General features: G+C 47.4%; 1 protein-coding gene and 1 long non-coding RNA gene across 11 annotated transcripts in view; one reads left to right on the top strand and one right to left on the bottom strand.

Annotated features, from left to right (window-relative positions):
• ELAVL3 (ELAV like RNA binding protein 3) overlaps positions 1-24,351 on the bottom strand; it is a 136,868-nt gene extending 112,517 nt beyond the window's left edge. For all 10 annotated transcript variants that reach the window (XM_086962696.1, XM_086962680.1, XM_086962713.1 and 7 more), the window contains exon 1: positions 23,839-24,351. In XM_086962696.1, the coding sequence (XP_086818822.1) occupies positions 23,839-23,847 (9 nt within the window). In that variant the 5' untranslated portion in view covers positions 23,848-24,351. The remainder of the gene's footprint in view (positions 1-23,838) is intronic.
• LOC147748497 (uncharacterized) overlaps positions 1-24,785 on the top strand; it is a 272,878-nt gene that overhangs the window by 106,544 nt on the left and 141,549 nt on the right. Inside the window, exon 4 of the long non-coding RNA XR_015309398.1 lies at positions 9,126-9,174. This is a non-coding gene — a long non-coding RNA (uncharacterized LOC147748497). The remainder of the gene's footprint in view (positions 1-9,125; positions 9,175-24,785) is intronic.

Below are 24,785 nucleotides of genomic sequence, written 5' to 3'. Positions count from 1 at the left end.
GCCCCACTCCTCTCTTACATCACCATTGGTCACACAGTTCTCCAATAGTTTGCTGTTTTTTAGGTTGAGACCTATCAGACAGCACAGCTGTCCGGTTTACTAAAAACATCTTGGGAAGGTTCAGAAAGCTTCCCTGGGAATGCCTTCTGCCCATTGCTTACCACTGGCTTTGTGGTTTGTAACTCAAATTTGCTTGTTTTTTACTTGCTGGCTTTATTTGTTTTAGGATGTTCACCTTGAGTTTGTCTCTTCCCCAGCCCAACCCCTATTTACTGTATTCTTCCTCCAGTACTGAGTTTCTGTAAACAGGCCTTTAAATCCTGTTCTTGTCTTGTCACATTTGCTGTGCATTCAAGGACCGATATCGAATGTCGGGCTGTGCCTTCCAGGGAGCTTGGTGTTTTCTTTCTCTGACTTCAAAGTGAGAGGATTTATGTGACAATTCTGCTGGGTACCCATGTGAGATAGAAAGGTTGTAGGATATTTTTTTTCTAGTTGGCTCCTCTTTGTGTGCTGTACAAAGTTATTTCTTTTCTAGCACAGCACAAAATTTAAAGGTCTGTGTTGTACCTGATACTCGTCAGATAGCGTTTCCTGAACTTTGCTTTTTCTGCCTAAGTTTTTCTGATTTTCTTATGGGGCCTTCGGGCTCTGCACACTCTCACACTGTAAATACATGTGAGAGCGCGCATGACCTTCCTATCCGTTATGGGAAGTGGCACATATTCCATGATCAGAAACACGGCCTGATTTGTCATTGCGGACCGCCGGGTGCACACTGGTATTCTGAGTAAACTCATGAGCCAACGTACCAATGTAGGCTGCTGTGAGTATGCATCCGCACCTTTGGTCTCTGTGATTGCATGTGCCATCTGCCAACGCAGGCTTGTGTGTGCGCACAGACACGCATATTAGTTAAACCTGTGTTAAAGTCTGCTGTACAGACTCGGATGAGCGCACTGGTACCACTAGTGCTGGAAACTATGTGTCCCTCCTACCATTGCAGGTCGATGTGGGTAAAAGCGCACATGTGCCCAGGTAGTGAGGAATACTTATGTATGTATTCACTACCTAAGAGGCCTGCTCTTCCCATAGGTTAATATGGGGTAGTGGTTGACAGTACTTCAGACTGCCATAGTGGATTGCAGTGGAGCAGCTTCATGATGTTTCATATCAAGGGACTCGCAGTGTCAAACCCTTTCCATTGGTAAAGGGTGTTTTGGCATGACTCGCTTAGAAATGCCACTTTGGAATAAGAACATTTCTATGCTCCAAGAGTCCATGGTGTCTGGCTCAAGTGGACACCAGTGAGTTGGTGGAGCACATCTGTGCATTCCCCAATCGACAGCCATAAACTATGGGCATCCCACGGGAACAGTAGACCTCTGCCATTTGAGGGCTGAATGGGATAGATTGAAGATAGAGATTGTGACACTTAGCCTCTAAGGGCCGGATCATGGCCCCACTAAAATTAGGATCTGCATTCCTGGGCTACAGAATCTCGAGTGGTAGCACAGTGCGAGTGTGGCTCTAAGAATTGTTTCATGGAGACAGGATTGTCTAGTGCAGAGCCCCAGAAATCGTGCCTGCATCTAAGACGGGTGGTTCTTGTACTGCGGGGACCCTGACACTCATAAGCATCTAGTTTGTGATGAGCTGATTTACCAGTGGCGGTACCCCCGAGTCGTCCGTTTCGTTTATCGTGCCGCATCTCTCTTGTGCAACAAGCTAACTGCTTGCTCATTGCTTGCGGTGTTTGACTCATAGGGTGCGACCCTCGGGGTGGGGGTGTACCTGGATTAGTGCCTCATTCTACCTCAAGTGGCTCTCTCTGTGAAACTTGCACCTGTGTGTGTGACTGAACTGGTGTGGTGCAGCTGTACTATAGTGCACTGAACATGGTGCCTACTTTCCAGGGAGGTACGGAATTGCATCTTTTTGTTGTGTATGACCAGAATTGCCTGCTGCAATCCATCTCAACGTGCACTGGTCATTGTGGCTCCTTTCCCGGATGGTGTGGAATTTGCAACTCATTTTTGAAATCTGAAGTGCTTGGGGCATCTCATACCAATATGCTCCAAGTGCTGTGCCGGGATTCTTTGGGTTTAACCCAGATAATTGTGTACGGATTGGGGTGCCTCATCCTATCGAGAGGCTCTTCTGTGTCACACCCCATTCATCAGTTTCTTTGTTGACTCTCATCACGGCATACCATTGCCCTCTTCACACTTGGCCTCTCCCGAAGACGTCTTGGTGCCAGGTAATAGCAAGAGAGATAGACTGGGTTGAACAAATGCTTCTGTGAAAATACGGAAGCAGGTCAAGAGACTGCGTGACTCCTTTGTGTTTTGAGACTTGTGGGTGAACTTCCCAAGGGGCTGCTAACGTCTCACTTGTTTACAACCTAATTAAAACCGTTCGATATTCCCACCTGCTCTTGAGGACCCAGACAGTGTGACTTAGTCCGCGTGCAGCCCGGTGTCTGGGGGGGTTTGGTTATCTCCCATCCGGTATATAGAAAAATCGGAGTGAACTAGAGGGTGGAGGGAGGCTCGGGCAACAAAGTCAGCAGAGGGTGAACCATTGACCTGCTTGGTACGGGTGGCACTGCATTAGGTTGCTCAGTATGTATGTGTTTGTGTGTAAGAGCATGCTGTACAAACTGTATGATACCTTTTGCTCGGCGGAGTGAGTGAGTGAGTGTGTGTGTGAACCGTCTGTTATTCACAACACTGACTGATGGTGCTGCATAATACGTTGATTGTTTTCAAAAGCACAGTACCTTTTGACATTGGATTTTTCTGCGTTGCTCTGGCACGCGGTGCTGCTAAATAGTGATCTATTTTCGTGTATGTGTATAATTCTGATATTGTGCACCGCTTAAAGGTGCTCTCTCTCAATTAGGTAGCGGAAGGTTAGATTAGGAATTGTCCACAATGTACAGAATAGTTATAGCATAATAAAACGAGTGGGCCTCATCCTGCTAGTAATATTTCCAAATGTGTTTTATGACCAAAATTATATGATGGCCATGTTATAATGACTGAATGTGTGTGTTAAATATAAACGTTTTTTACATACATCCTGTGTGAAGTCTCTTATGGGACGCTCTGTGTATTCATCACGAGGGGCAGCTATGCCTTTGCTTTACACATTGCCTCTGTAGTGAGCCTGACTGCTCAGAGCCAAGCTACCCAAGGGTGAGCAAGGGTTCTACAGCGAGTGTAATCATCTACCCTTGACGGGAGCGGTAGTTCTGCCTGGCTGGGGGCATTCCTTCAGCCAACCAGACACTGCCAAAACAGTCTGTAAATCAATTGTGGCGATATTTCAGATAGCACAAATTAAGCATATTTTTTGGTAATTCTGAAGTGTCGTAGAAACAAATATTTTAATATGACCAAAACAAAACAATACACTAGGTGATGACATTTCCACACGTTATTGTTTGTGCGCTCTATACTTTTATCAGTAAAACTGTGTGTCTGTGCAAATGTAATGGTCATTTCAGTTGAAGATGTGTTGTCTCTAATGACAGTGCGCTACAACACCATGCACACACCACTTTACCCCACCCTACTATTCACCACTCCATGACTCTGCACTCTAATCTGCACCACTCCACACTATGACACTCCACTCCACACTGCGTCTCTGCATTCTACTTTGCACCTCTTCACTCTGTCACTTCACTCAACGCCTCTCTACTCTACACACGGTACGCCATGCCAGTGCACTCTACCCTACACTATTCTACTGTGCACCGCTGCACTCTTTGCCACTGCTCTCTGCACCAATCCACTCTAAGCCACTCTAATGTACTCTACACCACTCTACTCCACTCTGCTCCTTTCCACTCTACGCCACTCCACTCTGTGCCACTCCAATCTATCCCACTGCACTCTAGGCCACAGTACTCTACCCCAATGCACTCTACACCACTTAACTCAAAACCAAACACTCCACACTATGTCACTTCACTTCACACTGCGTCACTGCAGTCTACTCTGCACCAATCCACACTGAGCCACTTTACTCAAGGCCTCTCTACACCATTCTACGCCAATGCATTATACCCCACACTACTATACTTTGCACTGCTACACTCTTCGCCACTGCACTCTATTACAATCTTCTCTTAACCACTCTAATCTGGTCTGCAACGCTGCACTCTATGACACTCTGCACTATGCCACTGGACTGTACCCTACTTCACTCTACTCTGAAACAATCTACTCTACGTCACTGCACTCTACTCTACTCCACGCCATTACACCCTACCCTACGTCACTGCACTCTACGCCAATAGACTCTGCACCACTTTATTCAAAGCCAATGTACTCTACGGCAATATACTCTGCACCACTGTACTTTACACCTCTTCACTCGAGCCCACTCTATGAAACTCAATTCTGCAACACTACATGATACTCCACTGTATGACACTCTACTCCATTAAACTGTACTTCACTCTGACACTCTACTCCACTCTATGCCACTCTTCAACTCCACCCTACAACGCTCTAAGCAACTCGTTCTATTCCCCTCCATGCGACTATGGTCCACTCCACTCTACGCCACTCCACTCTGACACTGTATGCCACTCAACGCTACACCACTCTACTCCACTTTCCTACACTACTCCACTCTATGCCACTCCACAACTATCTACTCCACTCAACATTACTCTACAACACTCTGCTCCACTCTACGCAACACTATGCCACTCCACTCTGCTCTACACAACTCCATGTCACTCTGTGCCACTCCACTCTACAACACTCTATTCCACTCAACTCTACTCCATGCTACGCCCTTCCACTCTGATACTCTACTGCTTCCACAACACTATACACCACTACACTCTAATCTACACCACTATACGCCACTCCACTCTGACACAGTATGCCACTCAACTCTGCACCACTCTACTCCACTGTCCTACACTTCTCCACTCTATGCCTCTCCACCACAATCTACTCCACTCTACAACACTCTGCTCCACGCAACACCCTCTATGACACTCCACTTTGCTCTACACAACTCCATGGCACTCTGTGCCACTCCACTCTACAACACTCTATTCCACGCAACTCTACTCCACGCTTCCACTCTGATACTCTACAACCTCCACAACACTATACACCACTCCAGTCTATGCCACTCCACTCTAGGCCACTCAACTCTAATCTACACCACTATATGCCACTCTAGGGCTCTCTAGACCACTCCATAACACTCCATGCTATTCTACTTTACGACACTCCACTTTACTCCACTAACTTTTAGCCATGCTAATCAGCCGCCACATTGGCTTACAACATTTCTTAAATATATTGGCAAAGCCAATAGGTCTTGCGTAGGCTTTGCCTTTTGCTTGTTTCTTTAAAAAAGCAGTTCAACCAGTTTGAAACTACCATTTCCCATGTTTGCTCCTCTCAGCATACGGGGTGCCTCATGGCCTCATTCCCAACCTATGTGATTCAGACTCTATTTGGAACACCTCAGGCAATACTGGCCAGTCAAGACACCTGCATCCACCAAAATGGCAACACCACCAAATGTATCCTGAAGGTGTCATAGTTGAGACATTCACCGCCTAAGATCCCGCTCGGTATCATCCAATATGGGATAGGGATTGTCTCCTACACATGGAATCCAGCCAAAGCAGAATCTGATCTCCTGCATGAGGAAACCTCCGAGGCAGAGATCTGAGCTTGTCTTTCAGTCATGACCTTGAACAGCTGTGCTGTCTCTCTGTCGCAAACTTCAGGAAGTCTCTCAGTTTCTGAAACCACCCAAATAGGTTTTCAAGTACCATGTAAATATAATGATCCAAATTGCTTTGTATCAAGCAAGATGAAACTTCTGTCCCTTTGCCCATCCAAGCTTCTTCACGCAAGCTTTGGTCCTTTCAAACATAAATGTTAGCAAAGGGACATTAACTGGCCAATTAGCTTTCAGTCTAGCCCAGTTAAGGGCTATCTTTTATGCGACCACCCTATTAATCATAAGATGTTTGACGTGGTCTCCTTCTCCCAGGTCGCATTAAGTTGTAATGCTTTTTGCATCAGTAACAAAGTAATCCTTTCCAGAAAAACACTACGCTCTTGCATGCAAGTTATCTGTCTGTGGTCGCCAAATGACCAACCACATTCACTCAATTTCTGAGCTTGCAATCATGATTCTAGAGAGCTAGCAAAGAAAAAATGTCAGAACAAGTTTGCATCATCCATTCTCCTGGGTTCTGGCATGCAATTTTCCTGCCTTTATCTATTCAAAAAAAGAACTGCTATGTTGGGATGGAAGGGCCCGGTGGGACTTTGGCTGCCGCCTTGCTGGACGAAACTGAAACCAAGCATGAGTAAAAACTGCCTTTGCTAGAATGAGCTTGCTAAAATAGGGGAGTGCTGCCTAAAATGCCTAGCCATGCAAAAAAAAGGCCAAAGACCATCCTTCTCTGAAAGACCAGGGTAAGAGATTGGTTTATACGGTTCTCCTACTTGATGAAAACCAGGTTAGCATTTCGGGTCAGCTTGTTGCCAGCTGGGCCAAGTAGTAGGTGCATAAGTTTCTCCTCCTTCAAGAAGATGAGGTTAGCACAGTGGGTGAGCTCGCCACAAGTGAATTATCCTTCTCTGAAACACCAGGCCAGCAAGAAGGTGGATAAGTCTGTTAGTAGGACGGCACAAGGATGGAGTCTGTCTGCCAACTGGCCAACAGTGTAAATTTCAGTCTAAATATTATTGAGAATGAGAATGTTGGTACAACATTCCCGTATAAGTTTGGACAGAATACAGCACTCGTCCTTCTTACTTTTGTCCGAAATGCCCCTGTTGCCTACTGGAGGCAATGCAACCACATAGAAGGAAAACATTTCTCCTGCAAATTCTGTTCAACCTGTAATTTCTAATATTTCATAAAATGTATTATCGACTCTGTACTTACCCCCTTCCTGCTATTAGCAGTGCTCTGTTGGTCTTCTAGGCTGGCTCTCCATTTTAAAAACGCCCAAAGAAATGAAATAGGACAAGCTCACTAAAGGAGACCATGAAATCAACCATGCACTCAGGGAGGAGATATCGGGCACGCAAAGTGGGAGAGGAACAAAAATAAGCCACGAACATAAGGAGATGGAAAAATCTGATATACTCTCTGAAGAGGAGGAAAACTCAAATATGCGCTCAAGGTTAGAAGGAGAAGAAACTGGATATGTGGTGTGGATGAGGGAAAGGAGCAATCAGATACCTGTGCTGGAAGGAGGACAAACTCAAAATGTATACTAAGTAGAAATGGAGCATGAGTGGTAGAAATCTGACGCAAACAATGAGGGGGAACGAGAAATCTGACACTTGCGTTGCGGAAGAGGCAGGGGCATAGCCTCGGGAAGAGGATAAACCAGACATGCGCTCCGTCATTGGAAGAGACTCTTTAAACGCTCTCTAAGGGAGGAGAATTTGGGCATTTAAAGTAAAGGAAGCAGAGAAAGCTGGCATATCTTTGAAAAAAATGTCAATTGAGCACACTCTCTGTTTGTGGAGGAGCAGTCCGGTGCTAGATCTGGGGTGGAGGGAAACTTTGATACTCTTTGGGGTGAGGCATGGGGATAGACGTGCTTTTGGGGTGGGAGTAACTGAGCATTTGGTCTGGAGGAGGTAAAATCAAAGCTGTGTTTGAAGGGGTGCTCACTTTTAGCCTGCTGGGAGGATATCTGTTGAATTTACTGTCATCCTGTAAAAGACATGACAATTTTTAGCAGAATTTCTATATGATGTAATTGTTGATAATAATATCGTGCACATGAATACCCAGCTCTCCAGAATAGACTGTGCTGTTCTGTTCCTCTCGACATAAATAGAACAGTATTTTTGACAATTAGATAATAACTACTTCTTAGAAAAATGAGTAGGGGTTTGTACAATATAACCAGTGAGGCGCCTGCACGATACTGTAAACACTCATCACAGACACAATATAATTCTTTGAATAAACATTTAATTTATATGCTCATCGGGATCTTTTGTGGGCTGAGCATCTGCCTCCAAGATCTGTGTGTAACATTCGGGTTAGATGGCTGAATTTTGGCTGGAACCATAAACAGCCTGCACCTTCCCTTCATGCCTTCCATCATCCCACTAGACCAAGCCTCCCTTCTCTACACAAACTTCAACGATCCCCCTCTCAAGTCAAATTCTGCTACCCTCCCTCCCAAATATCCATATTTCCCTGAGTAGAACTTGCACACTGGAGTCAGTCTATAGCACAAATGTATAACTTCCAAAAACATGAGGAAAATCCCCCCACCCCCCATAAAAAAGTGGAATACATAAATAACTTCTACAGCAGGCCTCTATTGTAACGTCCTAGCTACCTATGTGCTCTTGTTACTGAGAGCTCACTGGATATATTTGTTTGGCACCAATGCCTTTCTGTAACATACTTATGGAAATTAACCAATTGAATGCTGCCATTCTTCAAAATATTAATGTCTATGTGTATTAGGCACTAACTTATTTTTCCCTCCAGATCATAGGGCGTGTGGAAAACAAGACATGGCTGTCAAAATTTCAACAATGGAAGTTTTAAACTTTCCAAGCAAAGAGATTTGCATGACATTGTGATTCCTGGGTCACAAATTAAAGATGGATCTTATATTTAGAAAATAAGACTCTGCACTTCTTTGCATGGATGGAGGAATGCATTTAATAAATTTCACTTGATAGTAACTCCAATGGCTTTGCCGGAGATAATAGCCATTATTCTCAATAACATATCCCAAGATTCTGGTTTGAAGAAATTTTACCTATGCCAAACAGGGATGTAAATTATCTTGGATGAAACGGCATACCAAGATCCATACATTTTCCAAAATAATGAATCTGTGATTGCATGTGCGCTGCAACTCACCAGACAAAATCAATTCATTTATTGAATCTAACACAAATTTTCTCTCAAGCGGGTTGATTTCAACGAAAAAATTGATTGAAAGAACATTGCTAAATTTCTGTATTTACTTTTGTTCAAATCAAAAAAAATCCATTGTCAGTGGAAAGTATTGGTATTTGAAGAGGGTTGAAAGAGAAACGTGGAATATCTAGACAATTGATTTGTTCACTTCTTTGCAGATCTGCTCTTGGAAAGGAATGGTACACAGCTGTAGACTAGCACAAAGAAGTGAGTATGTATCTGTTTTCCATGTTAAATTATTAACAGAACTTGATAAACGAGATAATGTTTTGAAACAGCCCTGTCAAATATTGAACACCGAAACAAATTGGCATTCGAGGCAAGTAGCTACATTTTTTCTTATGCAGGGTTGGTTGGCCTGTCATTATACTATTCTCAGGTTTTAGATTTTTTTCTCTCTTTAACATTTTCTGCTTAGCTTAGGTTAATTTTGCTGGCACTGCTTTTTATTGTAGATATTTTACGTGATGGCAATAGCAATGCTGTAGCATTTTCTCATTTTCTACTAACTTCTGCACTATTTGAGGAATATGCCTAAAAATTGTCAGATTTGTGCTCTGTCCAGCTTATGGTCTTCATTTAAAAAGTTGTTCAAATCAGTTCAGAGGTACAAAATTATTTAGGATGACCAAAAAGTAAAGTTTCCCATTTTAAGTTCTATGGGTGTTTTTCCTTAGACTAGAGAAAAAAATGCAGATAGAAATGTGTTTGAATTAGCTCCTTTTTGAGGTGTGTGTAAATTCCCTCAAGTAGTTTTTGAGATATGTGTGTTACAAAAATATGCTAGATGGGCTTTGGAGTAATAATCCTTTGTATGCTTGGATCGTTAATTAGCAAATTATTCTGGGATCCAAAATGGATCCGAAGATAAAAAATGCAAAAATTATTAAAATGTGATTGCCTGAGGGAACATTTTGTTGAGCAGGCCATTTCAATTTCCACAAATCCATGGTGGTATCCATTCTATCTGAAAAGCTAGCTCTATGCTGCAGGTTCTGTGAGCCTTATGGTTGGGGTAGAGGTCCTGAATGTACTGGGGAGGGCCCAGTGCCCTACCAGAAGCCCTTTGTTTAGATGATTCAGTTTTGCACAGTGCATACTGGGGGTATGGGCTGTGCGAAAGACTTGTCTGCAACCCATCGCACATGGTTGAAAAGCCCAAATAAGTTATGAGAAAAAAACCTTGATAAAGAGAAGTTATGGTTCCTTAATCAAAAGAGAAAATAATAGTTGTTATTTTTAAAAAAATCATAGCGATTTCCTTTAAAGTTTTAATTTTGCAGGACATTGTAGTTACTAGGCTTCACCTAATACCAAAACTTGCAAATTATGGTGCACACCTAATCAAAATTCCCCATTACACTGTCCATGAATCACATATGATGTCATAGGTTTACTGAATTCATACAATTCACCTACAACTGCACTGTGTGCATTTTACTCCTTGATTGGTTTTGCGTCATATGGTGTCATCCACCTCCCACTCATTGTGTGGGAATTGAGAGATATGTTATGCAGAACGTCATCATCCCCATATTCACGGGGTGCTTACATGAGAGATAGGCTACTCCATTCATACAAAGCAGATGGAAGATTCTGTCAAGACTACATTTTTAGAGAATGTCTTTCCGCATTAAGGAGTTGCGAACAAGCTTTGTGCACACAAGATTATATTAAAAGTTTGTAATCCAGGAGTTATATATTTTAATAACATGATGCCTGAATACTGGCATTAGTTGGTGGCACACCCATTATTTTTATTTTTATTTATTTTATTTTGAAAGTTTTATATAGCGCGAACAAGATCTTTGCAGATATCAGAGCGCTTTACAAAGCCGGGAATACCAACAAGACGTAATAAGTGAGATGGGTAGGTACGTGAGGGAGAAAAGTAGAACAGGTACATCAATAATGTAAATATTACAGATAAATGTGTGCATAGATAGCCAGTTAAGTCAATAATACAGGTGAAACACATAGTCGTAGAGTTTGAGCAGAATAATGCAGATCGGTGTAGAGTCTTTAAGGATCCACGATAATAGGTCAAGTGTATTTGGCCATGAGAATAGCTTTTACTTCTTTCTTAAAAAGTGTGGTGGAGGAGATGAGCCTGGTTTCAGGAGGGAGTGAGTTCCAGATTCTGGGTGCCATTCCTGAGAAAGAGCGTTTATACGTTTTTTCCTTCCAGAATCTTCGAGGTTTTAGCAGAAGATTGTTTGTGCCTCTAGTGATTCTAGAGCCGCCAGAGATTGACAGCTTCTGAGTGAGGTATCACTCAGAAGCCCCAATCATCTGTGGCTTGAATTATAGATCCAAGCCACAGATGATTAAGGTTTGGGTCTCAATACATCATCCTTATTGTCCTTCATGGCCCCTATTCTCGAAGAATCCCTGGATTCCCCGTAATCTCACTTGTGTGAGGAATACTTAACGAAAGATGCCAATTCTACCCTTATACACTGCTTGATCTCTGCGTGTCTCACTCTTCAGATGTGTTGTAAAGCTAGTTGTACAGCCCTTCATTACTACCCTGCGTGGTTCATTGATAACAAAACAAATAATACAATAAATACTTCGAATAAAGGGTGTTGGTTGGTAGTTTTAGACTTTCCACCAATAAACTGCGTTGGCTACATTGCCTCTCGTTGTTTCGACTGTCCAGGTGAAGTTGTAGGCAGGAGCAGTCGTCTTTGCCATGACACTGTCCCATCAGTTGGAGACAACTGCCTGCATCACACCTTGCTGGCAAGAGCACTAGGGGTGGAGTGAAATTGACAAATAAAACGTGTTTGCTAAGAATTCTTGCTTGAACACAACAGCGTTGAGGCCCCGCTAAAGCAGTTCTGCTCATTTGGCTGACTTCACAAAAACGTTTGTCGGCCTAGCTGCAGATCTTTGACCTCTTGGAACAGATAACATATTCTAGGTTAGGCGTGGCAAGCTGTGACAGCCGCTGGTTCACGGGCAAACTTCGGAATAACTTACAAAAAGTACATTTTCGCATGTTTCCACTTGCAGATAGCTTCGAAAACGCTGCCCGGCGTGCTTTTATAGAGCGGCTCGGATTTGGAAGGACCAGTGGCTCCCGTCTTGCGTTTAAGCCACAGGCAGGGACCTGTCACATCAAAGTTTAGGCCAAGGGAGAATGCAGCAAGTACTCTCAAAATACAAGGCAGTTGCCTCCGAAATTTGGTTGGTGTATTTTTCGTTTCAGGCAAAAGTACAGGGGAGAACCACCTGTTTCTCAGATATTAACGAGTTGCATTGGCCTTGCCACAGGGTGTAACCATGTGTTTCACATTGCATACACGAGATGCGTCGTCATCTGTCCCAAACTGGCCTCTGCATCCGAGCTAGTCGTATTTATTTTTGGCATGGTGATTAGTGATTTCTTATTCTCATTACTGCAATCTCGCAGCCATCTCTTCTCTTCCAGTCTGCGCCACCGTTGTTGATTGTTTTTCTTCCTGGTTTTCTATGACGTGCACAAGACCCCAAGGGGCATCAGAGCACTTTATAAGTGATGCAAGACTGTAAACAGAATAGGTGAATCGAAGGTGCAGACTTGCATCGCAAAGGTGAAAGATGCTTAAAGGATAATGACGTGAATACCTATTATGCATGTGTGGTCTATACAAAAGTACTGAATAGACAAGTCCCAATTATGCTGACACCCCATGAAAAAAAAACTGACTATCTGAGAAAGTGGCATACAGTGAAACGGGATGGGTATGTAAAAAAGGCAGACACTGGCTTTCAAATGTTCTTTCCATTGCTGATGTTGGGACTCTTTATGAAGTGCTTAATTTGAGCTGGTGGTTCAGGTGGGGTCCACAGACACTCATTTTTAGGGACGGTGACATATTTTAACTCATTATACTTTTACCCAGAGCAAGAAAGAGAAAAAACAAAATAAGAGGACGAGAAAGGCAAAAAAAATTGTGACAAAGTGAGAAGTCGGGATGAAAAAACGACTACGAGAGTTAGATAAAAAGTTTGGGGTGTTTGGTGGTAGATGAAAAAGGCATAGGGTGGAATTAAGACTATCTAGCCTTGGTGTTCGGCACCTAATGCCTGTAGGGCCGGCCAATGCCTTCTGAGCAAAACTCTGAGCTCTGGCAATTATTCTTTTACAAATTAAGCACTATCTTTATGGTATCCTTGAAACTCATACCTAATAAAAATGTTGGTTGGCCATAACATGGCGACTGGACAATTAGAAGTATTCCTGCTGCCCTCCTAAAACCATCAGGGTCAACCTCTGTGCTGTCTTTACCTCTCTTCACCAGGCTATAACGATCTGGCAAATTACTCCAGAGGAGGTGTGTTGGAACTGGATGCAGTACAGTACTCGGTGAAAGACCGTAGAACAGGACACAAGACCATACTCCATTTGAGACTTTCAGAAGCGGACTTGATACAGAAGATGATACTTCCAGATCTCGACACGGTACATTACATGAACCTCCAGAACTGGACATATCGTCGATGAAGCCTTCAGTGTGCACTGTGCAGTAGTCCACGCGAGTCCTCCAGTGATGAATATGACACTGCAGATGAAGCCTCTAGAGTTGGACACAGGACAACACTCAGTGAAACACTTCAGAATTTAACATGATATGGCTGTTGAAGCTTCCAGACCTGAGCACTATACAATACTCTATGAATCTCAGACCCAGTCATAGTTCTCCAGGAAATGCCACCAGGATAGAAGAAAAGACATCCAGTGATGCATCGAGAACAGAGCAAAACGCTTCAGGTAAGCCTCCAAAACTAGACGCAATAAACCTGAAAAAAGCTTCAAGAACTGAAATACTCAAGGTTATGCCTCCAGAAAAGTGCAGCGATACCGGCACCATACCCCAAGGGTGTCCTCCAAAAATAGACATATTGCTGTAGATGAAACCTTCAGATCTGGCTGCAGATCTCCAGGTGAGCTGGTGAGGCCCCTGAGCTAAACACAATAACCCAAAAGTGACCTCCATAATGGGATGCAGTGGCCAAGTCGAGGCCTTCAGTGCTGGGCACAATACTGCACATGGAACCTCCAGCTCTTGGCACAATATTCCATAGGAGATCTCCACAGCTGTACAAAGGATTAGAATGGGCTTCCAGAACCCATGGTAATTCCTCTAGAACTAAGCAAGAGGCTCGACGTAAGGCATCCAAAGATGGAAGCAATAAACCAGATGTGGCCTCCACAGCCGAACTAATGCTCTAAAGGTAGCTGCTAGAGTTGGGTGCAGTACTCGAGAGCGGGGTTCCAGAACTGGACTTGGTAATCCAGGTGTGGCCTTACTTGGGAAGCAATGACCCATCCACCTTTCCATGCTGGTTATTGCCTTCTGTGGCAGAGTGTGGAACAAGGGTACAGAAACCTATGCAACTATACGGCGAGACACTATGTGCTTTATTTCCATGCAGTGATCTGGTGGGACACACATGTAGGCATGTCTGGCATGTTATTTCATGTCCTTTGGTGATACTGTGAGGTGGAGGTATATCTGAGATACTCTTTGTCACCTTGCAATGAGAAAGTGAGATGCAAGAAGGATGGATAACCGGTATCCTTTATTCCCTGCGGTGATACAGTGAGAGAGTGGGGTAGACACATCCTGTCATCTTTATTCCTGCAGTGGTACAGTGAGAGAGAGGGGTAGAAATGTTCGGGAGTTCCTCATTCCCCGCGGCGATACAGGGTGAAATATCTGGGAAACTTTTTTTTATGTCATGCACGGATGCAGTCAGGCGAAGGGTGGGAGAACAGAAATGTCTGAGATAGCATCTTAGTAGACTACTTGGAATCTAATAGTCTGCTGTGTGTCTCTCAGACGGATTTCCGTCCCCAACACGGGACTGAGACAGCTTTGCTAGCAGGAACCGAAGAAACAAGAACCGTGTTAGACCGGGTAGGGAAAGCAGCCATCATATTATTAGATCTCAGCGCCGCGTTCGACACGGTTAACCATGCTACCCTATTACATCGTTTGAAGGGCATGGGAGTTTCGGGCGCGGCCCTGGCATGGCTTACATCCTTCCTGGATGAACGCTTTTTCCAGGTGTTTGAGGGTGAGGCTGTATCCACCAAACAGCCACTCAGTTGTGGGGTTCCTCAGGGCTCTGCTTTGAGCCCCACACTTTTTAACATCTACATGAGGCCCCTAGCGGGGATAGTTCATCCATTTGGCGTCCGTATTGTCACCTACGCAGACGACACTCAGTTGGTGGTCTCATTAGACCACTCTGAGGGGTCGTCTAGCACGCTGAGTTCATGTTTAGAAGCAGTGGCTAAATGGATGAAATCCTCCTGCCTCAGACTGAATGGAGAGAAGACGGCGGTCATGTTACTGGGCAATCCTTCACCTACCAGTCTGGTCTCCATCTGGCCCATGTGTTTAGGCCCCCCTCCCCTCCCCAAATCTGAGATAAAGAGCCTGGGAGTTTGGCTCGATAAATCACTGGACTTTACTTTTCAGGCCACCAAAACCGCATCCATCTGTTTTGGGTTGATGAGAATGCTCCGGAAGGTGCTCCCCTTGCTCCCATTTCAGGCGAGGAGAATCATGGTCCAGGCCCTGATACTCTCCCGCCTGGATTATGGCAATGCTCTCTATCTGGGAGCCCCGGTGGCAGTGATTAATAAACTCCAAGTCACCCAAAACTGTGCGTCCCGGCTGCTTTTTCAAATTCCGCGCTGGCAGTCGGCCAAACATGCCTTGAAAAAGCTACACTGGCTTCCTGTGGCAGCTAGGGTACAATTTAAGGCCATGTGCCCTGTCCAAAAGGAATCGGCAGAACAGGTCCAGCCATAATGTACCCTTTAGCTACTCCTTACTTTCCCCTTAGAGCCCTGCGCTCCGGCTCGCTGCAACTGGCCACCACAACCAAGATACACAAAGCTCGCTGGGGCGGCCGCTCATTCTCACACAATGCTGCGAGAATTTGGAATTCCCTTCTGCTTAACCTCAGAGAGCGCAATAACCGGATGGCATTCAGGAGGTCTCTAAAAACCCACTTGTTTGGTAGTGCCTGTTAATCACCCTAGTTGGCTGCCTTGGATTTCAGTTAAAAGCGCTGCAAGGCCTACGGGTAGTCTATGCGCTCTATAAATTTAATTTTTCATTTCATGTTCTTTATTTACTGCAGCGATGCAGTCTTCATCCCCTGAAGCGACATAGAATGTTTGACGCTCCCACGGAAGGCCTTTACTACTCCAGGCTGTAGTACAGTGAGAGAGAAGGGTAGAAACGAAGGAACAGGTCATAGTTTCATTATCAGCGCAGGATGATTCCCACCCGCACCAAAGTAGAAAAGACAAACATAAATAAATACACCACACACCTTTTTGTTTGGAGAAAATATGGCTGCAGGTTTATTACATACAACAGTATGCAAATTATGGTGGGTTATCTTATGGGCGATCCGAAGGCTGGTAGCCATACTAACCTATGCTACCCTGCCCGCCTGATGAGCCAAGCACTGTGGAAACCCAATCAGCGCTCCCCTTATAGGGGACAGCCGCGGGCAGCCGCATTCCAGACAGTAATAGGGTGAGTCACGCAGGAGGGCCTAAAGGGTTGCATCGCAGTGGCATGGGATATAACTGCTGTGGGATGTTTCTGCAAGCGGCACAGTGTGTGTGTGCTGTAGGCCCCACAAACATGCCCGAAACTTGTCTTCCCGTCTCCTCCTCGTGAGCTAGCCAGGCTGGGGCTTTCTTCTAACGAACGAGCTTTCCGCATCTTTCATCTGCCCTCCGATCCGAGTAGCCTGTGTACCCCGATCCTAGTAGCCTGTGTATCCCGATCCTAGTAGCCTGTGTCCCCGATCCTAGTAGCCTGTGTCCCCCGATCCTAGTAGCCTGTGTCCCCCGATCCTAGTAGCCTGTGTCCCCCAATCCTAGTAGCCTGTGTCCCCCGTTCCTAGTAGCCTGTGTCCCCATCCTAGTAGCCTGTGTCCCCCGATCCTAGCAGCCTGTGTCCCCCGATCCTAGCAGCCTGTGTCCCCCGATCCTAGCAGTCTGTGTCCCCCGATCCTAGTCGAATGTGTACCCTGATCCTAGCAGAATGTGTCCCCCGATCCTAGCAGAATGTGTCCCCCGATCCTAGCAGAATGTGTCTCCCAATCCTAGCAGCCTGTGTCCCCCGATCCTAGCAGCCTGTGTCCCCCGATCCTAGCAGCCTGTGTCCCCGATCCTAGTACCCTGTGTCCCCCGATCCTAGCAGCCTGTGTCCCCCGATCCTAGTAGCCTGTGTCCCCCGATCCTAGTACCCTGTGTACCCCGATCCTAGTACCCTGTGTCCCCCAGTACCCTGTGTCCCCCTATCCTAGCAGCCTGTGCCCCCCGATCCTAGCAGCCTGTGTCCCCCGATCCTAGCAGCCTGCGTCCCCCGATCCTAGTACCCCGATCCTAGTAACCTGTGTCCCCCGAGTACCCTCTGTCCCCCGATCCAAGCAGCCTGTGTCCCCCGATCCTAGCGGCCTGTGTCCCTCAATCCTAGTACCCTGTGTACCCCGATCCTAGTACCCTGTGTCCCCCGATCCTAGTACCCTATGTCCCCAGTACCCTCTGTCCCCCGATCCTAGCAGCCTGTGTCCCCCGATCCTAGCAGCCTGTGTCCCCCGATCCTAGCAGAATGTGTACCCCGATCCTAATAGCATGTGTCCCCCGATCCTAGCAGCTGTGTCCCCCGATCCTAGTAGCCTGTGTCCCCCGATCCTAGTAGCCTGTGTCCCCCGTCCCCCGATCCTAGTAGCCTGTGTCCCCATCCTAGTAGCCTGTGTCCCCCGATCCTAGCACCCTGTCCCCCGATCCTAGCACCCTGTGTCCCCCGATCCTAGCACCCTGTGTCCCCCGATCCTAGCAGCCTGTGTCCCCCGATCCTAGCAGCCTGCGTCCCCCGATCCTAGCAGCCTGCGTCCCCCGATCCTAGCAGCCTGCGTCCCCCGATCCTAGCAGACTGTGTACGGTGTACGCGATCCTAGCAGACTGTGTCCCCCGATCCTAGCAGACTGTGTACGGTGTACGCGAGGACACAATAAAGAACGGTTTGGGCCGCCGCTCGTGCCCCCTCGCCGAGCACGCCCCCTCCCGGCGCAGTCAGTGGCCGCCTCGGGCCTCATTCGCCTGCTCGCAGATGAGCCCCGCACAATGGCGGCCGCTTGAGTGAAGTGGCGGGCGCCTTTGAGGGCCGCGTGCCTTTGTTTCTGCCTCACAAAGGCCAACCGGGGCCACAAAACCTGCTGCCAATTTACCTCCGAGGGGGAGGGGCACAGAGAGGGGTAATTAGAGGGCTCCTGGCGGGCGCTGGGATAGGCCCCGAAGCGACCAATGGACACTCCGGAAGAGAACACCAAGATGTCGGTCCGGCAACAAAATATGACTGAGAAAATAAGCGCTTTCTTCCCCGTCCGCTTGCAGCCAGTGTCCCCGGATGGACAGACACCAGGCCTCTCAACTCTGGCTGGGGTTAGAGAGTCGTTTCCAGCCAGGAACTGGAGAAGGGAGAACCACGACCCATCAATAAGAGGGGGAGAGAAGCCGTAAAAGGAAGGAGAACAAAACAACAAGAGAATGCGATAACGAGGAAGGACAGCAACGTTCGGGGGAAGTGACGGACCCCGGAGCAGGAATGAGAACCGGAAATAAGAGCGAAGGAGTGAGAGAAGCAACAGAACGGGGGACCCGGCGTGAGAGCCGGAGGACAGGGGGGTGCCTAGAGGAGAACCGGGACTGCGATCTACAGGGGAGGGGGAGGAGTGCTAAGCACCAGGGAGGAGGTCCAGAATTGGAGAAGCAGAGGGAAGGAAGAGAAACAGGAATAAGAGCAGCTTAGGGAACCTGGGGTGAGAATGATGGCAGAAGAGTGCCTGGAGGAGACCAAGGGATGAGAGCCATAGAGGAGAGGACCGTGGATGGGGAGTAAAAGGAATAAGAGCAGCAGGTGTCCAATGAATGCTGCAGAAGGAGCTCCAATACCCCATGCCACATGGTGACTTTCTGGCTCTTAGGAAGAAACTAATACAGCATCTAGTTATTGTTGGAAGGCTGTTTGGCTTTTGTAGCATAAGACCACCCTGGAGCAGGCTACACTCAACGCAAGCTCTTCAACACTCGCTCTTCGAATACCTTCCCTTTCCCCTGGCAGACAGGAGGCCTACGAATACCGTCAGACTGCTGGAGAGTGGTGGATGAGGATGACAAAGAGCAGGGAGAACGGGTAGAAGCCGGTCTGCAAATGTCCACGGTCCATAATCAGCTCCTGCATAGCCAGCTTGACGCACTGCATCACCTGGCTTCCGCTGAACCATCATGCAAGGGTGTCCCGGTTGGCCAGGTGAGGGCACCAGGGACCTGGTATCCAAGCTACCCTTTGCAAAACAATGATGTGCCTTGATGGCGAAACGTGGAGTCACAGAGGCGCCTGAAAGCTCCATCTTTAGAAACGTGCCGGAAAGGGCACAGCGATGATGATGTTGTGGCTGAGCCTTTGGGTTTTCTAAACTTACTAAAGCCATCTCCCTCCTGCTCCTTCTACTCGAGAAACGAAAGCCTAGTATCCCTTGCTTTGTAATCAGCCCTACTTTTATTGCAGCTTGATAGTGGCAATAACGAAGCAGGCCAGGGTGAAAGTTCTTTCCTCTGGTCTTCCCAGCTACCTGAAAAACAAATTCCATGTACAGAAAGAGGCACTGGGGCAAATCCAGCTTTCTATTAGAAAACCCAAAGCCCCCCCAAAAATAGCAAAAAGTCAACAATTTATCCACATGTCAGTCTCTCGGAATCTGGAGTCACCTCTCGGAAGAACTCTGAGTCAGTTCAAAATTGGTAACTTTCTGGACACGCCTAAAACACTTTTATTGAAACTACATATGAAAACGGTTGAATAATCTTCCCATTTAGAATGTCCGTTGTTATGTGGTCACTGGAGTCTTTTGTGGATGGTTATATCTGAATCCACTGCAGAAACAAATCAGACATTTTAAAATGGAAAAGCTCAGTTTGTCACGACTGCAGTTACAACTCCCAATATCTATAATATGGTTGGATTACAATTCTTTCTGGCTCCTACAGCAGCCAATGGCTGATGAGGTTCCCATTTTATCTGTTTCTACGTTATTGAGTAATTATGATACACTACTTAGTAAACAGCTACAGCTGTCTCTAAGCAGACCTAAAGATATATCAAAAATCAAAGGTCGTGCCTATGAAAGGAGGTGCCTCACTGGTCACTCTAGAATCAAAATAAATAAAAGGTATTATTTTCACCTTAGAAGAAGGAATTATTTAATTGGCTAGTATGAGCACAGCCACACACATCCATCACAGACCCCTCCGTGCAGGTCCGAGGCGGGGTCATCTGTTGGGCCTAGCATGAAAAATACATGGAAATTCCAGATAAAGAGTCCGACTCGTCACTTCTCTTGCCTCCTTTCGCACCACTTAACGCCAAACACATTGACTCAGAAGCTCTTCTCCAGAGATGCGCCTTCCCTCTTCCTGTCTCTAGTATTTCAGTTGTCACAAAAGAAAGACACAGTTGAATTATTCGTGAAGTATGGTAATAGGACCGACAATGAAGGTCGAGTGCAGGGGCTCTAAATATGCAGGTGCTTGCTAGAAGGCGGGCACATTTCCTTTGGGATCCCTTCGTCCATAGGCCAAAAATGGGGCATGCTTTTGGATGGTTTGAGTTCAGTTTGTATACAGTTGTTTGTATTTGCTAGTGATTTGGCTTCTGAAAGAACTGACCCTACATTCCCTCTCATTCTCTCAGACTGCCGAATACCAACGCTCAGCCGACTCGGCCTTCCCCGCCCAAAAAAACACAGTTGAATGTGATCCCAAATAGGGTGCACATGGGCCATCTCAGTTTCAACAACGCGGAAATGTCACATTTCCTTCGTTCTGTGGGTGCAGCTGGGAATGCCGTCGTCGCTTCGCCGAGCAGCCATTTTGTCTGGCAGCTGCGCGCAGCCGCACTGAGGGCACAAATAACCTTGCCAGTGAGGCGCATGTCTTTGCGGCCCTCTTCAAGGTCTCCTGACATGTCTTTTCTGCTTCCAATGTCGCGCGCAAGGAGCCAACACGTGCCATATTTGGCCCCTTTGTTGCGAGAACAGGCTCCTGTATCGCTCCTCTCCGAAGGAGAGCTTTGTGCTTTCCCCCCTGTGCTCTTTCTTTCCCCCTGGCTCCCTCCCACCCACCATGTCACCCCAACAGTGTGTTACAAGTGACAGGGCACTCCTCTGCGTTCGGGTGCAACGTCAACCGCTCCCATGCCCTCCTCAAGGTCACCCGCAGGTCATGTCATGCCATGCCGTATCCTCAAGCCGAATTGGAACCCCTTTTTTCGTCTATTGTGGCAATTGTCAATTCTAGTCCATCCAGTTTCCAAAAATGTCCTTGCTTAGGTCTTGAAAGAAGTGACCAGCGTAGACACTGGCGTGAGACTCTTCTCAAATGCATGTGTTTCTGCCCCACTATTTTATGCGTGTGTCTCTTACCCCCTCCCCCCTCCCGAGGGACCCCCGGTGCTTGCATCTCTCTTGGGGCACCTAGTCTGAAGGTTGGGCCATCGTTTGTCACTAGCTGGCGTGGTTACTGGCATCAGGCCAGCTACTACACCCTGCTCTGACAAAGGGCTTCCGCACTCCGACTCCCTTTTCTGCCCACACACCCTTCCATGGCAGCAAAATGTCCCCCCCGCCCCCAGCCCCAACTCTAGACCACCCTGCAACGCCCACCCTATCGGGTGCAAGTCATTCCTTGGCACTGGACTGAGCCTTGCCAGCAGCGACCGCCGACCCCCATCAACCTTCCACACCCACCATAGCCCTGGCAATATACCAGGCAGTGCGTACACAAGAGCATGAGAAAACATTCAGAAACAGAGAGATAGGACAGTATGCATGGACAGCAGACCCTAACCCACTAAGATCCGCCCTGAATTGCACACATATATGCATACTAACGCGTGCTGCAAACCCCAGAATCCAGTTGTTTTGGGCGTAAATATCACGCGTGTGCGTATGTGTGGACGAAGATGTGTGCTGTGGCATGCAAATCCCAAACGAATCGCGCTGCATTAGACATATGTGAGACTAAATCTCCTCCTAAGCATGCACTGCCAAACCACTCTGAAGACCAACTCACCCCGTGTCCTCATGTCATGCATGTGTGCACACGTGAGTGTGGGGGACACAAACGTCACCTCAGGACTTGTATGGGCTACACCTGGGTTGCATCATTCAGACTCCACCAGGCCTGGGATAGATTATACAGATGTGTGCAAATACACGTATGGATGTCATATTATGTGCAAGGAGCGCGCAGTACTAGCTGCATGCCCTGGGTGGCGAGCTCCAGAGCAGGCCTTGGCACACACTTAGTGCCCCCTGCCGGAGTCATTGGGAGCCTCGGTGGCTGTCCTTCAGCACTGCTCCAGGGTGCGGTGCATGCTGGGAGGAGTTCGCAGAGTACACGTGTTTTTGTAAATGTGTGTGATGGGGACTGTCTCTTGAGGCCTGCATCATCATGCCCTTCTGTGTGCATGTGTGGGTCCAGTAAGCTCTGTTCTAGTATGTCGGTTGCATGTCTTTGTGTGTATGTTTGGCTGCACCTGCCTCTCGCAGGGAGGACCTGTCTCCGTTTCTTGACACTGTCATCTCAGTCACGGCCATCTCCCTGCAACGACCCCTGCCTCTTTCGCTGTCTCTTTTCCTTTAGTGCCCTTTGTTTCACTCTCTCGCCTCATCGCTCTTAGTGTCTCTCGCCCTTCCATTGCCTTCTGTCCTTATCACTGCTGTCCCTTCCCCCACCTTCATGCCACTAGTTCTCTTTGTCTCCCTTTCTCTGCCTTTTGCTTTCTCTTACTCTCTCCCTCCATCCGCCCGCCCTCTGCGTTCTTTCCTGCCCCTTCCTTCACCAATCCCCTTGTCTCTCGTCCACCTCCTATACCGCTCCCCTCCCTTTATCTGGCACCTTCTCCCTGCATCTCACGCGTGCTCTCTCCCTTCCTGGTCACATCCTCCCTCCCCCTCCTTATCTCCCCCTCCTTCACTCTTCTCGCTCCATCTCAGACTCTGGTCACACCCTGTGCCTTTTGTGGGATGTGATGGAGAGAGAGAGAGAGCTGGGAGAGAGGCACGTGAGGGGAGATGGTTCTCAGCAGCCCCTCCCCATCCTGAAATAAGGGGGGGGCACAGACTACCCAGTCTGCCAGCACTGACGCCCCTCGTTATAACCGCAAGGAGTGGGGGTGCTTCTTATCCGTGCTCCCAAAGCAATGAGTAAAGAAAGGGTCTGGAATGAATGACACAAAAGCCCCCCGTCACCACTAGCGCCCAGAAGACAAACAAGCGGTGGCCGCACCCAGCTGTGCCTTGGTGCACTCCACATCCCCTAAGACGCGGGGTGGGGAGAGATGTCTTTCCCTAATGTACATTTGGCAAGTAAACAGAAATAACACTCACCAGCCATAAAGACATCGTGCTTGGCGCTTTACTCGTTACATCTGATAAGCACATTTTGGGTGGGGGATAAACTGGGACTGGGAATTATAAAATTACCATCGAATTGTTTTGGGTGGGTGGGGGATTGATGTGCAGAATAAAAAGGGTGGCTGTTTCGAATAGAATAGAATTTAGTTGGCGGGGGTGAAAGGGGTTCATTGCTAGTAAGAGGGAGAACAATGCAGTGGGGGGGGGGGGGTGGAGGGGGGTTATATTTTCTCCTTCAGTGCCGCCTACCCCACCTCTACCTCACAACCACCTCCCCCCACCCCGGTCGCCCATCAGCAATATTACATTGGAACAGCAAACAGTGAGCCTAAAAACGGTGGAAGCACAAAGGAATGAGCAAATACCTACAGTCACCATCCTTAAGGCGCAGCGAGGCGAAGAATCTGCAGGTGGTGGGCGCCCTCCCGGTGGCCCTCTCGGCTTCTCTCTCGCGTTGCTCGGGTTTTCTCTCAAAAATAGATTCAAAAAAATATATAGATGTGTATAAAAAATCTTCTACAAAATTGAATTTCCTTCGACCTTGTCTTCCGCTCCCCACCCCCGCTGGTGGAGCGTTGCTGCTTGGCAGGGTGGGGGCCTCTGTTATGGCGGAGGGCGAGGGCGCGGGGACAGGAGTTAGTCGAGATTTCGAAAATATTCGAAACAGAGAAAATTAGAGCGAAAGGTGGTAGTGATTTTGAGAAAAAAATGCAAAATCGATTTAAAAAAGTGCAGAAGATTGGAGGGTTGTTTCTTAGTCCCTATGGGCAGTCGATTTGGTGACGCTGCGGGCAGCTGGAGCCCAAATTTTCCGTTTTTGCCCTTGTTGTGCCCCTTTCTGTCCGTGCCAGCCTTTTGCTGCTCGGGCCCGTGCTGCTCCCTGGAAGGATGCGGTGTGTGTGCCGGGGAGGGAGAAGGGATGCTGCTCCTCAGCCTCAGCTGGTACCCACGAGGAAACCCATTGGCTGCTCGGGAAGAAGGATGCTCTTGACAGCAGATCATGCAAATTAGCCCCTTACAGACACCACACCCCTCACAGATGCGTACACACACAGAGACATCAAACCCCCTCACCAATGCACACAGATACAGACACCGCACTCCTCCCCGAGGCACACGTACAGACCGCACAACCTCTCGGTTGCAGGCAAGGGGGCACCACAGTCCTCACAGCATACCCACTCACAGACATAACACTCACCAGAGGAAGTACACGGATACAACAGCACTCAACAATACCCACATAGAGACACCAAACACCTCGCAGATGAACACACACTTCACACAGATTCGACACCCTTCGGAGAAACACAGAC

The sequence above is a fragment of the Lissotriton vulgaris genome, chromosome 1_1, assembly GCF_964263255.1.
Source record: "Lissotriton vulgaris chromosome 1_1, aLisVul1.2, whole genome shotgun sequence".
NCBI classification, from domain to species: Eukaryota; Metazoa; Chordata; class Amphibia; order Caudata; family Salamandridae; genus Lissotriton; species Lissotriton vulgaris.
This window is presented reverse-complemented; position numbering and strand designations above follow the sequence as displayed.